The sequence below is a fragment of the Elephas maximus genome, chromosome 17 (genome assembly GCF_024166365.1).
Source record: "Elephas maximus indicus isolate mEleMax1 chromosome 17, mEleMax1 primary haplotype, whole genome shotgun sequence".
Lineage (NCBI taxonomy): Eukaryota > Metazoa > Chordata > Mammalia > Proboscidea > Elephantidae > Elephas > Elephas maximus.
Genome location: NC_064835.1, coordinates 42,477,573 through 42,490,572, shown reverse-complemented (window position 1 = coordinate 42,490,572; position 13,000 = coordinate 42,477,573). Strand labels below are relative to the sequence as shown.

Genomic DNA, 13,000 nt, shown 5'->3' with positions numbered 1-13,000 from the left:
CAATTGGAACCACCTAGGGACTCCTGTTTAGTAAATCTTAGTTAAATCGCAGCGTGCATTTCTCGTGCTCCATCTAGATCAGGGCATTCTTATGAGCATCCATAACTAGTCTGACACTTACCCTTCTGCAGAAGTCGAGTGAACGTCCTGCTGGGCAGCTCTGGCCTCTTTAGTCCTGACTGCGTCTTCGTCTTCGCTCTTTACTTCCTCCCCTGGGCTTGGGGCCTCCCTTGCCTCCTTTTTCTCCAGGGAACTTGGCTCTGCCCCGTCTGTCTCCAAGAGTGAAAGGTGTGAAGCATCAAGTGTCCCCTTGGGGAAGATGCTGCTCGAGTGATGGTGTGGAAGCTGCGGACTCCCCTCTTGGGAGGACACTGGGCTGGGCCAGGGGCCAGGAGCTCTGCTCTCAGACTCAGGGCTGCTGGGCTGTGGTGAAGAAGCTGGGCTCCCCCTGGGGCCAGGGGCCAAGGTGCAAGTGGCAGAATCCTGAAGGCGCTCAGCATCCGTCTCCCCTGAGGAAGAACACGGGGCGAGGCTGACACAGGCGGGAGGCTGGCTGTGGGTCAGGGGGCCTGGCAGAGCCAGGAGAACGGCCTGGGCTGCCACCTCCAGAAGCTCCCTTTCTGAGACTCCTCCCCTGGAGCTGGGCAGCATGTCCCGTCCCTGCCTTGGGCAGTGACCTCTCCCACATGCGGAGGCAGCGGGCAGAGCCTCCCAGGACTCCAGCCCGAGGCAACCAGCGGTTCAGGAATTTAACCAGCAGTTCAGGAATTTTGCTAAACCACAAAGAGAATTGGGCATCAAAAATGTTGGTTCTTTTGTACATTTTTGCATTTGTGCTATAAGATCAGTATTTTTACACCTATTTTATGGATGAAGTCACAGAGGCTGAGGCAGGATTTCCCCCAAGTCTGTCTGGCTCAGTACAATACAACAAGGCCTCTTAGTGATAGCCAGGGACCAAGAACTACCTTTGTCCCCATTCCAGACCCCAAAGACTCGCACCACCCAGTTTCCCAGGAGACGAATCCCCTCCCCCCAGATTGGGTCTCACCTGTGTCCTGGGAGCTGAGCGGCACCTGGGGCCAGGAAGAACCCTCCTCTGTCTGCCAGCCCTCAGGGCAGAGCATAGCCTGTGGAGAGAAGCACAGAGTTTCCATTAACCCTGGAGACCCTGAGAGAAGAGGGAGAGGCCAGGCAGGATGTAGGGAGAGGAGGGGAGGGGAAGACTGACTAGGAGGCACACAGAAGCACCCCCCTTCCCATCCCCCTGCCCAGAGGACACTAGTACCAGTCAGGGCCCTCAGTCAGAAGAGGAATCCTACATGAGAGAAACACTACATCCTAGAAATATTTGTGCTAAAACAAAATCCGTTGCCATCGAGTCGATTCCGACTCATAGCAACCCTATAAGACAGAGTAGAACTGCCCCAAAGAGTTTCCAAGGAGCTCTGGGTGGATTCAAACTGCCATCCTTTTGGTTAGCAGCCATAGCACTTAACCAGTGCGCCACCAGGGTGTCCACGTTGGTGTTAGGCCCTGGGAATCATGGGGTTCATGCTCCTCTTTTTACAGATGGAAAAGGTGAGGCCCAGAAACGGGAAGGAAGTGACTTGCCCAAGGTTGCACAGGGTGCGTGGCAGGGCTAGGGCCAGATCCAAGGTGTCCTGACTCGCAGGCCCATGCTCTGTCCACACAAGATGCTACAGATGGGGCAGGAACAACCATGTCTCCTGAGGAATTCTTAGGGAGAGAGGAGAAAGAGAGGAGACAGGTTTGACCAGATAGAAATTGCCTCCAGGGCCTTTCCCACACCCAAAAGTCCTCTAGTCTTCTCTGCCCCCATCCTCTTCCCTCCAGTCCGCCCAGATGGCCCTGCCCCTAGGGGCCCCAGCCAAGGAGAGGCTGTTAATAGGCGATAGGCCCCAGGCACTGGGCTGGGCTCTACCATCCCAGAACTCAAGCAAACACCCAGCTCCAAAGACTGTGATCACAGGCCTCCCCCACAAGGCCCCTAGAGCAAGAAGGTCCTGAGAGAATGCACCTCCACAGGACACAGCTCTGGCACCTAACACTGGGGACCTGGTCGGCCTATGGGCTGAGGGGACTTCAGTCAGTACTCAGGGAGCTCCTCTGATCTCAGGGTTCAGGTGTGAGAGCTGCTCTGGCTAACAGTTCTTCTCTATTCTGTGGGATCCGGGAGATTAGAAAGTTACAGCCCTGGCTCTGCCATTTCGTGCTGCCTTATCTCTCAAGCAGAGGCCTCCGTGGGAAAACCGTGCTTCCTATTGTCCACACCCTCGTTAATATGAAGGATCCCTGCCATTGTCATGAAGGCCTGATCTACTGACAAGGGGCGGGGGAGGGTGAGAGATGACGAGCACAAAATAACAAAATACTGAAATCTCTCAAGAAAAGAAGGGGCGAGACCTACTAAAATAGACATCTCATCATTAGGGAAAGAAGTCACCCTTGCAGGCTGACCACTGCCCTGCTGGGAATGTTTGGGAGGTAGGAGGGGCAGAATCTGAGAATGGCCTGGAGCAGGCTGCTATTGGAGGAGCTGTTTGTTCTCCAAAGGTACCCAGATGTAGCCCTTTGGGGCTGGCTAGATGGAGACATTTGTGAACTTAAAAAAAACTTAATCTCCATGATATTCAAGTGACATCAAAAGCCAAACCCATTGCTTTTGGACAGAGTAGAACCGCCCCATGGGGTTTCCAAGCAGCAGCTGGTGGATTCCAACTGCCGACCTTTTGGTTAGCAGCCAAGCTCTTAATCACTGTGCCACCAGGGCTCCCAAGTGACATCATGGCATCAATAATATTTCTCATAATTCTGAAGGCCAAAGCAGTCCTTATTTTCTGCTATATTATCCCAGGATACCAAAAGACCCCAGCATCTGAAGAGCATTCTGGGCCTGGAGACTCCAGAAGGCCCTCCCCATATGTGCTGCCCTGACCAGCCTGGGTGGGTTCCCCGGACGCGCCTTACCTCACTCTCCGCCTGGCCCAAAAGTGCTGCGGGAGCCCCCTCGGTGGCGTCCCCTGTGGCCCAGAAAAGAGAGTGCACCTTGTAGATGGGCACAGGGAACGGAGGGGTGGTGTGCCCACTGGAATCATCTGTGCCGTCCCCCAAATCCGGCTCACTTCCCAGCTGCCAGGGAACGCCACCTCCTGCAAGTGGGGTCTCCTGGGTCTGCGGGCTTCCAGGCCCAGTCCTCTCGTCCACAAGGGTGTCTGGGAACTCCCAGGAAAAGCGCTCTCTGGAACTGCTGGTCTCCGAGCAAGGGCTCTCCAGGAAGAGGGGGTTGTCGAAAAAGAGGCTCTCCTCCTCCGTGCCCCACTCTGGAGAAGAGCCTGGCGTTCCCTCCCTCGACCACCCCCGGCTCTCCCCCTGAGGCCCACTACTGTCTTCCCCCAAGTCCTCCTCCATGGGTGGGGACCTTGGGTGGAGGCCCGAGTCCTGGGGACTCGCTGCGCTGGAGGGGAAGGGGGGCAAGTCCGCAGGGGCAGTGGGGAGGCAGCATCTCAGCTCGGCCCTGAGCCCTTCTGTCTTCTCCAGCTCCTCCTCCAAGTCGAGGACACACATCTGGGCCTGCAGGATGCCAGCCCAGAACATGACCTGGGCAGAAGTGCTCTGGCTCTGCTGTGGGCTCCCCAGAGGATGGCTGTCCCCAGGAGACCCAGGGGGTGTTGTTCTCTGCCTGTACTCCCCTTGGGAAGAGCAGCTCTCCAGATGCATGGGCTGTGCATCAGGGCCCCTGGGGGCATCTTGCCCCCTGGAATCAGAAGGCTCGAAGGCCCAGATCTGCTCCCCACAAGGTCCAGAAGATTCAGGTTGGCTGCTCAGTTCCCTCAAGGGCACTCCTGGGCTGGGCTGCAGGTCGTCTCCCGAATAGATGTTGTGAAATTCCGTGGATGTGGTGTGGTCAGACAGTCTGTCGTCACCCATCGTCCACAGAGCGAAAGCCGCGTGGGAGCCCCCAGAAGTGTCTGCCTTCACAAACCCATTTTGTAGATTAGGGTGCGTGCTGGCCAACGGGGTCACTGGGAATTCATATCTACCCTGGAAATGCCCAAAGCAAGTCAAGTTAGGAGATCGTCAAGGCTGGATGGCACCTGCCCCAAAGAGAGTCCATCTTTTGACTGGAGTGGCTTAGCTGAAAAGGATGAACTAGCCAAATCAGACCCTTCTCTTGGGAATTTGGATCGGAGAACTGAGACACTGGGGTGTTGGCAGAAGGTGAAATGCCTCAAAGCTGTGTGACAGCAGCAGCAAACCGAAGTACGTGGGAGCCAAAAAGACTGGAGGCAAGAAGGATGGAACAGACACATGGGAGAAACAGGCACCCAGGAAAGAAAGGCTACATACTGTCCTATACTGCCACTTGCCAAAGCTCCTGGCCTGGGGCATGCCCAACTCACACAGCTAGCTCGCCTGATGGTTTCTTGCAAGCCGTAGCAGCTGTGCCACTTGGCCAGGGTGGGAGCAGGGGCTCCAGGAAGGCAAGCCCAGGCCTCATGGAGTGAGGACACTTCAGCCCTGCTGCCCCACCACTGCACAGACAACATGCTACAGGGGAAAGAGAGCCTTGCCTTCTGGGGAGGGTGGGGCATGCTGGTGACAGGGCACCATGTCGGCCTGGAGCAGCATCATTGCATTGTATCAACTCAGAGCTGCCCTATGCACTAGCCAGACTCTGGGTAGGACCTCGTTAGAAGCAAACAGGTTATTTTCTCTAAGCGTGCTGAACAATGTGGACCCACGTCTTCCATGGCTCTCAAGGTTCAGGGCCAGGAGTGGCCTGCTTCTTCAGAACAATCAGTTTGTTTCTATCCAATGGACACTGTGGAACTCATAAGTCGACCCGTTTCCTTCTTGGTATAGGCTGTCAGAAAGTGCAGAACTGAACCTCTAGCAAGTACAAGGGCCCTTATGTCATGTATTTCCAGTATTAAATGTACCCTTGGCTTCATCACATGTTTTTCTTATTTTCATTTTCTTCACTTAGAGTCTTGGAGAACTATATGCGTGTGTAAGTTCTATCTAAATATTTTTGGGAACAAGGGTATGAACACACACACATGCTCCTGACTTATAACCATGTGTGATGTCCAGATACCCAAGACAACAGTCCTTTCCACTTGCACAGTTAGTCCAGCCCCTCCTTAGCTACCACCCATTCAACCCCACAACAGCCCTGGGAGGTATGCAAAACCAAGACACTAAACCCGTTGTTGTCCATTCTGACTCGTGGTAACCCCATGTGTTAAAGAGTACGACTGTTCCATAGGGTTTTCAATGGCTGTAATCTTACAGAAGCACATCACCAGTCTTTTCTTCTGCAGCACCACCAGTTGGATTAGGACTGCTACCCTTTCGGTTAAGAGTTGAGTGTAAACCATTTGACCCACCCAGGTGCCTGGAAGGTTAGCAGGCACTGGTCTTGTCCCTGGTGTCACAGACAAGGAAGCCAAACCATGAGAATGGCCTAAAAATTCACAGGTGGTAAGACAAGGGCTTGGATCTGACCCCAGCCCACCTGACTTCCAGTCTACGGCCCTTCTTGAACTCAGCTCTGCCTCAGGCACCCACCTCAGCCAAGTCCCTGCTATAGGTGCCTCGGCCTCTAGCATGGACAGAGTGCTGCCCCAGGGGCCTTCCCCAGGACCAGACCCCTCACCAGCATCACCCCCAGCTGAGGTCCTGCCACAAGCAGGTTGTAGGAGGTTCATGCCCTGTCCTAGCCTGCCAGCCTGACCAGCACATATAAAAGACCCAAGGGGACAATTCCTCTGTAGCCACGTAAAGAGTATGCGGCTGAGTGAATGACCAAGTGGGCCTGACCTCAAACCCTCACCCTGCCACTTACCAGCTGACGGAGCGAACCTGGGAAGTTGTTTAGCCTCTCAGAGCCCAACCCCAGAGGTGTGCTGGTGGTTAGCCCAGCTGAATTGTGTCTGTCATTCAGCCCAGGCCTGGCACACTGTCTGACACCCAATAAATGGTAACTCTCAGAGCTTTTAAACCAAGGTTAAACCAAGGTCAAACCAAGGTCACACCAAGGTCAGGTGGGTTCTACCTATTGTTTAAAGTCACCTAGAAAATACCGCTCCGCCCTGTGCCTTCTGTCAAGAGAGTGCCCAAGAGAAATAAGGCAGGACCAGGATGAACTCCAGAGTCCCTGGATGGACCAAATAGTTAATGCATTTGGCTGCAACACCCTGGGTCCCAAATCACTCTCCCCAGGCCTGCCTGGTGGAGAAAAACCAGTCAGCAAAGAGGTGAAATACCTCATCACTCCAGCCTTCTCCAGTAACCACCAGCCACGTTGTTGTTGTTGTGTGCTGTCAGTCAATTCTAACTCATAGTGACACTATAGGACTGAACAGAACTGCCACATAGGGTTTCCTATGCTTAATCTTTACAGGAGCTCATCGCCAGGTCTTTTCTCCTGCAGAGCCACTAGACAGGTTCGGTTATCAGCCAAGCCTTAACCTTTGCTCCACCAGGGCTCCTCAACCAGCCCATGAGGTTCAAGAAATGACTACGAAGGTATCTCCATTAGTAGCTAGGGTGAGAGGCAGGGAGAAGCACCAGGTTTACAGGTACCCCCCTCCATCAGCCTCCTTCCCCAGACCCCAAGCCCCACTTCCCTTGCCCCCTCCCATCCTGCCTATTGGTACCAAGCTTTCTCCCCTCTGTGACCCATTTTCCTGCCCTCACCTCCCTCACACTTACACACATTGTATCTGAATGTGTGCCCACCTTGGGGCACATTCCTGTGGGCATCAGGATCATGTTGCCAGGAACACATTAGCTCGCCCTAGTTCCCAGACAGCAGCCCGGACAGAGCAGAGAAAGCCTGCAGAAATCTATTCAGTCATCTTCTTTGTGCTCCTGGCTTGTGTAGGGGATGCTCTGTGTTTAAAAGATTTTTGGTTTTTGTTTTCAATTGCTCTTCCCTGCATGGGGGTGGGGGTGTGGGATGAGAGAAGTTGGGGGGATGACCTGAAGGGTGAAGTCACTTCTTATGGCCATCACAGCAGTCCCACTAGTCACCTGGGTATGGGCAGCCTGGTCTGGGAAGGATCAAAGGGTGGAGACCAGCCTGTATCACGGAGAGGTGGGCCAGGAACTGGGAAGCAGAGCCCTGGTCTTACATATCTAGAATTTTCTTGGTTTGCCTTCTTCTTCCCTTCCCCGCCCTCCCCCCTCCCCCCTCCGATGTTTAGTAATATCCCTTTTGAAATTGCCTGTCTCAGGGAGTTCCTGGGTGGTACAAACAGTAAAGTGCTCTGCTGCTAACTGAAAAGTCGGAGGTTTGAGTCCATCCAGAGGTGCCTCGAAAGATAGGTCTGGTGATCTCCTTCCGAAAAACCAGCCGTTGAAAACCCTGTGAAGCACAGTTGTACTCTGACACACATGGGGTCGCCATGAGTGGAGCATACTGGGTGGCAACTGGTTATCTGCCTCGGGTGTCCCAACCAGAACAAGAGTGGGGAGAGAATCAGCAATGAAAGCGACTGGCCCCGCGCCTCACAAAAATTCTAAAATAAAATGGCCCTTCATTTCTCTGAGCACCGAGATGACTCTGTTTAACGTTAAGCTCTGAGCCCAGCGGACTGGCTCTGCATAATCCAGAAAAATGGCCTGGAACTTCAGAAGAGAGTGAGCGGGAAGGGAGCTGAGGTGGGGGGACGAGATGGTGCCACTCCACTGGGGAACCTCCCTAGGGACCCCCTTCATCCTGAGCACAGTTGACTACTTTTCAGGGAATTTTTATCCTGAGGGGCTTTCTCCTGGAGCACACGGGCGGGCTGAGCTTTGTACCCTAGCTGATGGGGGAAGAAGGGCTCTGAAAATGAGGGCTGGGGACCTAGAAGACAGAAGTATCTCCCACGCCCACCCCACACCCAGCCTGGGGCTTTGAGGCAATTTCTCTTCTAGACTCTGGGACAGGGAGGAGCCCAATTGACACCTGGATTGTACTTTTTACAAATGGATTTGGTTTTGCCCTTGGTTTTTTGCCTTGTCAGGCCTTGGGGATGCAGCCTGTACACTGGTTGAGGAACAAGAGGTCCAGGCACCTCAGCAGAGGCACAGCTTGCCCTGGGGAAGAAAGCTGACCACCTTGGGTATCCTGTACTCCTCCCCTCCAGGGCCTCTGTAGGGTGATGGTTAAGACACAGATTTGGGGGCTGACAGACTGGACTCCAGTCCTGAGTCTGCAATCAATGAGCCATGTAACTCTAGGTCAAATACTTAACCTCCTTCCTCATCTATAAAAGTGGGAAATAAGAGCTAGTAAAGCTACTATGCAGGCTTGTTATAAATGGGAATGGGTCTGTGAGTGCTAATGCTGGGCCTGGCCCTGGGGAAGTGCTCAGAAAATAGTGTGTCCTTCTCAGTTTAAATCTGCTGCTTTGCAGGTCAGTTCAGAGAAGCCAAAATAAAACAAACACACAAACAAAAAGCCCTCAGCAATTAACAGACACATGAGGAAATGCTCTCCATCACTGGCTATTAAAAAAAAAAATGCAAATCAAAACCACAATGAGATACCATCTCAGCCTGTCATTACTGGCACAATCAAAAAAACAGAAAATAACAAATTTTGGAGAGGCTGCAGGAAGATTGGAATTCTTATACACTGCTGGTGGGAATGCAAATTGGTACAACTATTTTAGAAAATGATATGGCGCTTCCTTAGAAAACTAGAAATACCATATGATCCAGCAATCTCACTCCTAGGAATATATCCTAGAGAAATAAGAGTCATCACATGAATAGACATGCACACCCATGTTCATTGCAACACTGTTCACAATAGCAAAAAGATGGAAAACAACCTAGATGCACATCAACAGATGAATGGATAGAGAAACTATGGTATATACACACAACAGAGTACCAAACAACGATAAAGAACAACGCGATGAATCTGCGAAGCATCTCATAGCACGGATGAACCTGGAGGGCATTATGCTGAGTGAAATAAGTCAATTGCCATAGGCCAAATATTGTATGAAACCACTACTATAAAAACTCATGAAAAGGTTTACACACAAAAAGAAACAACCTTTGATGGTCACAGGGAGGGGAGGCATGGGGATGGAAAAACACTAGATAGACAATAGGTAAGTGGTACCTTTGGTGAAGGGTAAGACAGTACACAATACTGGGGAAGCCAGCACAGCTTGTACAAGGCAGGGTCATGGAAGCTCTGCAGATACGTCCAAACTCCCTGAGGGACCAAATTACTGGGCTGAGGGCTGGGGACCATGGTCTCGGGGAACATCTAGCTCAATTGGCATAACACAGCTTATAAAGAAAATATTCTACGTTCTACTTCGGTGAGTAGCATCTGGGATCTTCAAAAGCCTGTAAGCAGCCATTTAAGATACTCCACTGGTCTCACCCCTTCGGGAGCAAGGGAGAATGAAAAAAACTAGAGACACAAGGGAAAGATTAGTCCAAAGGACTAATGGACCACAAGTACCATGGCCTCCACCAGTCTGAGTCCAGTACAACTAGATGGTGCCAGGCTGCCACCATTGACTGCTCTGACAGGGATCACAATAGAAGGTCTCAGACAGAGTTGGAGAAAAATGAAGAACAAAATTCTAACCTACAAAAAAAGACCAGACTTACTGGCCTGACAGAGACAGGAAAAACCCCAAGAGTAGGGTCTCTGGACACCCTTTTAGCTCAGTAATGAAGTCACTCCTGAGGTTCACCCTTCAGCCAAAGATTTGACAGGCCCATAAAACAAACCCAGACTAAAGGGGCACACCTGCTCAGGAGCAAGGACTAGAAGGCAGGAGAGGACAGAAAGCTGGTAATAGGGAACCCAAGGTCAAGAAGGGAGAGTGTTGACATGTCGTGGGGTTGTTAACCAATGTCGTAAAACAATATGTGTACTAACTGTTGAATAAGTAAGTTTGTCCTGTAAACCTTCATCTAAAGTACAATAATAAAAAAAAAAAAAAAAAATCCCTCAGCACTGCCTCAGCCCATTGGTGCCCTCAGCTCTCAGCTCCGCAAGGGGCTGCCCTCAACCATTCCTTCCAGAGTGCCTATATCTCTGTCTCTGCCTCTTTCTGTCTCTCTTTCTCCTCTACATCCCCTTTAAGCTTCCAGACTCAGCAAGCAAGCATTGCTTCCTTTTACCCTTAAAATTTTTTCCTCCCTGTGGAAAAAGTGCGAAGGATCCTGGCCTATCAAGGGATACAAGTGGTGGCCACCCTGTACCCGCAGAGCCCGGGCAGGAGATGGGTGAGGTGTGTCAGCTCCTGAGGCCAGGAACCACAGGTAGACCAACCTTCCCCAGTCTGGAATCCCAGGGCAGAAACCCCTGCCTGAACCTGGGCCCAGAGCACCGTGAGAGAAATGAGTACGGAAGGCCCCACATCCTGCCCACACCGGAAGGAACCTTCATGAAAATGCGCAGAGAGAGGACAGTGGTGCTGAGGCCCTGTGGTGTGGGGCCGGCCTGGGCTCAGGCCCTGAGGATGGGAGGATTGGGTGCCAACCGAGAGCAGCTGCTACCATGAAGGACAAAGGCCATCAAGAGGGGTCACCCTCTATCCTCACTACCCTCCCTCACCCCTTCCTTGGACCTCTCACCTTCCTGCCACAGAGAGTTCAGCAGTCCAGGTTTTAATCTCTGTGCTGGGTGTAGTCCTTATCTGCAGAAGAGGGGTGATATGATGTCCTGGTGCCCCAGGAAGTGGGGCAGACAGTCCTGCTTAGGGCTCATTCCTTTAAACCTGGTGAAGGTACCACAGTGCTGGTAGCACTTACCATCCACTGATGGCAGGCCCCCCTTCCTGGCATTTTAGCAGAGTGACTCCAACTGGGGGATTTTGGATTTCAGGCCCAAGAGTAAGGGGATGTTTGGAGACAGTGGACGGGGGTCTTTCCTCTACTTGGCTCCCTTCACCATAGGATAATAAATAGGGACACTTTGGAGAGTGGCATAGGTACTATTAATAAATACACCAGGACGATAAGCTTAAACCAGAGCTGTCCCGGCAGGCCAGCAAGCAGCGTTCCTTACCACTAAACCAAGCCTCTGGGTGGGGCCCAAAAGGCAAAGTAAAGCTGGGAGAGCCATAACGGCTGAGTTTGAGTCTAACCTGTTCCTACAGTTATGACACCCAACCTGCCCACCAGCTCCCCACAAACCCTGACCAGTCTGGCCTCCCTCCTTCCCTCGACTCAAGGGTCTGGGTGAAGGCTCCCTTGGGGCCTCTGGCCATGAAAGACCCCATAGGTACTAAACCACAGCGGTCACAAGGGCCCACAGCAGGCCTTTTACCCTTCACAACTGAAGACATGGGAAGGCAGACCACTGAGGTGAGTGGGGGGCCAGAACAGGAAATCTGAGAAAGGGCCAGACTGGGAGGGGAAGTAGAATGGGGTAGGGGGACAGAGTAAAGGAAAGGGCAGGGCCGGGGTTCTAGCACAAGGCCAGGCTCACGGTTAGTGTGCACGCACGCAGCAGGGCATATACCACGTCCCACACAGCCCTCATCACATTCCTGCCCACCCGCCCCAGCCTCTGCCACGAGGGCCCACACATGGGCCTCCAAAGACTGCTTCCCCCAGGTCCCACCCAAAGCTCACCTCTGAATAGCCCAAGAAGGGGTGAGCTAGCCTAGGCGCCCCAGGAGCGGCCCCTGCTGCACAGTCCGTCCGCCCCCTGAGTGTGGCAGCTGGAGCTTCCGACTTCCGCTCCCCCCTCACCACCAGTACACACACCCCTTCCCGCTCAGCTGCCTCCCCAGGCTCCTAGCTGCTGTGCACCTCACACTTCCTGCCCACAAGACCGGGGTCTCCACTCTCAGGCCCAGGCCTCCTGGTCCCCTTCCCCATACCCCTGCTCTCCGGAGGCCCCCACCCTGCTCGGCACCAGGCCCAGAAAGAGCCCTCAGGGATTGCCCTTCTCACTCAGTCAAAGGCCTGGGAGAGAGAAAGGGGAAGGTGTCAGTGCCCTGGCTGTGAGCAGGCGCCACCTCCTTCCTCTCTGTGGTTCTTGTCACTGGGTTTTCATCTCTGCTCCAGCTCTCTGCTCTTTGCAGGGCACCTCGCGGGAGATGGGGGGCCTCCAGGTGGGGTGACTTTCCTTTTTCTTTTTTTAGCAAAGAGCATTTCCATTTTTGCGTGGCTGCATCTCATGTCAGTGATAATGACAGCTGACACATTCACTTTGTAGCTTACAAAGTGTTCACCAGTAGCATCTCAATCACCCCTCACCTACTTTATGAAGCATTAGTATACTGTGATACAGATAGGGAAGCAGGCTCAGAGAGGTTATGGCACTCACTGCTTGGGGTTGTACACCTGGCAAGTCACAAAGCTGGATTAGAGCTCAGAGCCTCTGATCATAAAAATCCACACCCAACAGCTGAATTCCATGGGATACAGACCAAAGGCATGCACGAGTGTGAGACTGATGCTGGTGAGGAGCACACTGTCCCATTCTCTTCTCCTCAACACAATCTACTTCTTCAGCTGCAACTACCACCTACTCCTCTGCTGAGGATCCAACGGCCCCCACCCTGCCCCAAGCTCTAGTCCATGCCGGGGAGATTCCCCCATCACTGCTAGAGACTGCATGTCTCATAGCAGCAGTGCCTTTAGACCCAGGCAACCCAGGCCTGTCTTCTAGAGGTAAACACTTAGCTACTGTCTTAGTCACCTGGTGCTGCTATAACAGAGATACCGCAATTGGATGACTTTAGCAAAGAGAAATTCATTCTCTCACAGTCTAAGAGGCTAGATGTCTGAATTCAGGGTGCCAGCTCTAGCGGAAGGCTTTCTCTTTCTGTCAGCTCTGGGGTAAGGTCCTTGTCATCAATCTTCCCTGGTCAAGGAGCTTCTCAGCACAGGAACCCTGGGTTCAAAGGATGTGCTATTCTCCTGGCTCTTGTTTCTTGGTGATATGCAGTCCTTCTGTCTCTCTGCTTGCTTCTCTCTTTTATATCTCAAAAAA

At 52.7% G+C, this 13,000-nt stretch overlaps 1 protein-coding gene across 1 annotated transcript in view; it reads right to left on the bottom strand.

Annotated features, from left to right (window-relative positions):
• PSD4 (pleckstrin and Sec7 domain containing 4) overlaps window positions 1-11,708 on the bottom strand; it is a 29,566-nt gene extending 17,858 nt beyond the window's left edge. The window contains exons 1-5 of the mRNA XM_049857022.1: window positions 11,632-11,708; window positions 2,992-4,065; window positions 1,615-1,740; window positions 1,052-1,130; window positions 122-509 (exon numbers count right to left, since the gene is read on the bottom strand). Of these exons, the coding sequence (XP_049712979.1) occupies window positions 122-509; window positions 1,052-1,130; window positions 1,615-1,740; window positions 2,992-3,951 (1,553 nt within the window). The 5' untranslated portion in view covers window positions 3,952-4,065; window positions 11,632-11,708. The remainder of the gene's footprint in view (window positions 1-121; window positions 510-1,051; window positions 1,131-1,614; window positions 1,741-2,991; window positions 4,066-11,631) is intronic.
• Between the last annotated feature and the right edge of the window lie 1,292 nt (window positions 11,709-13,000).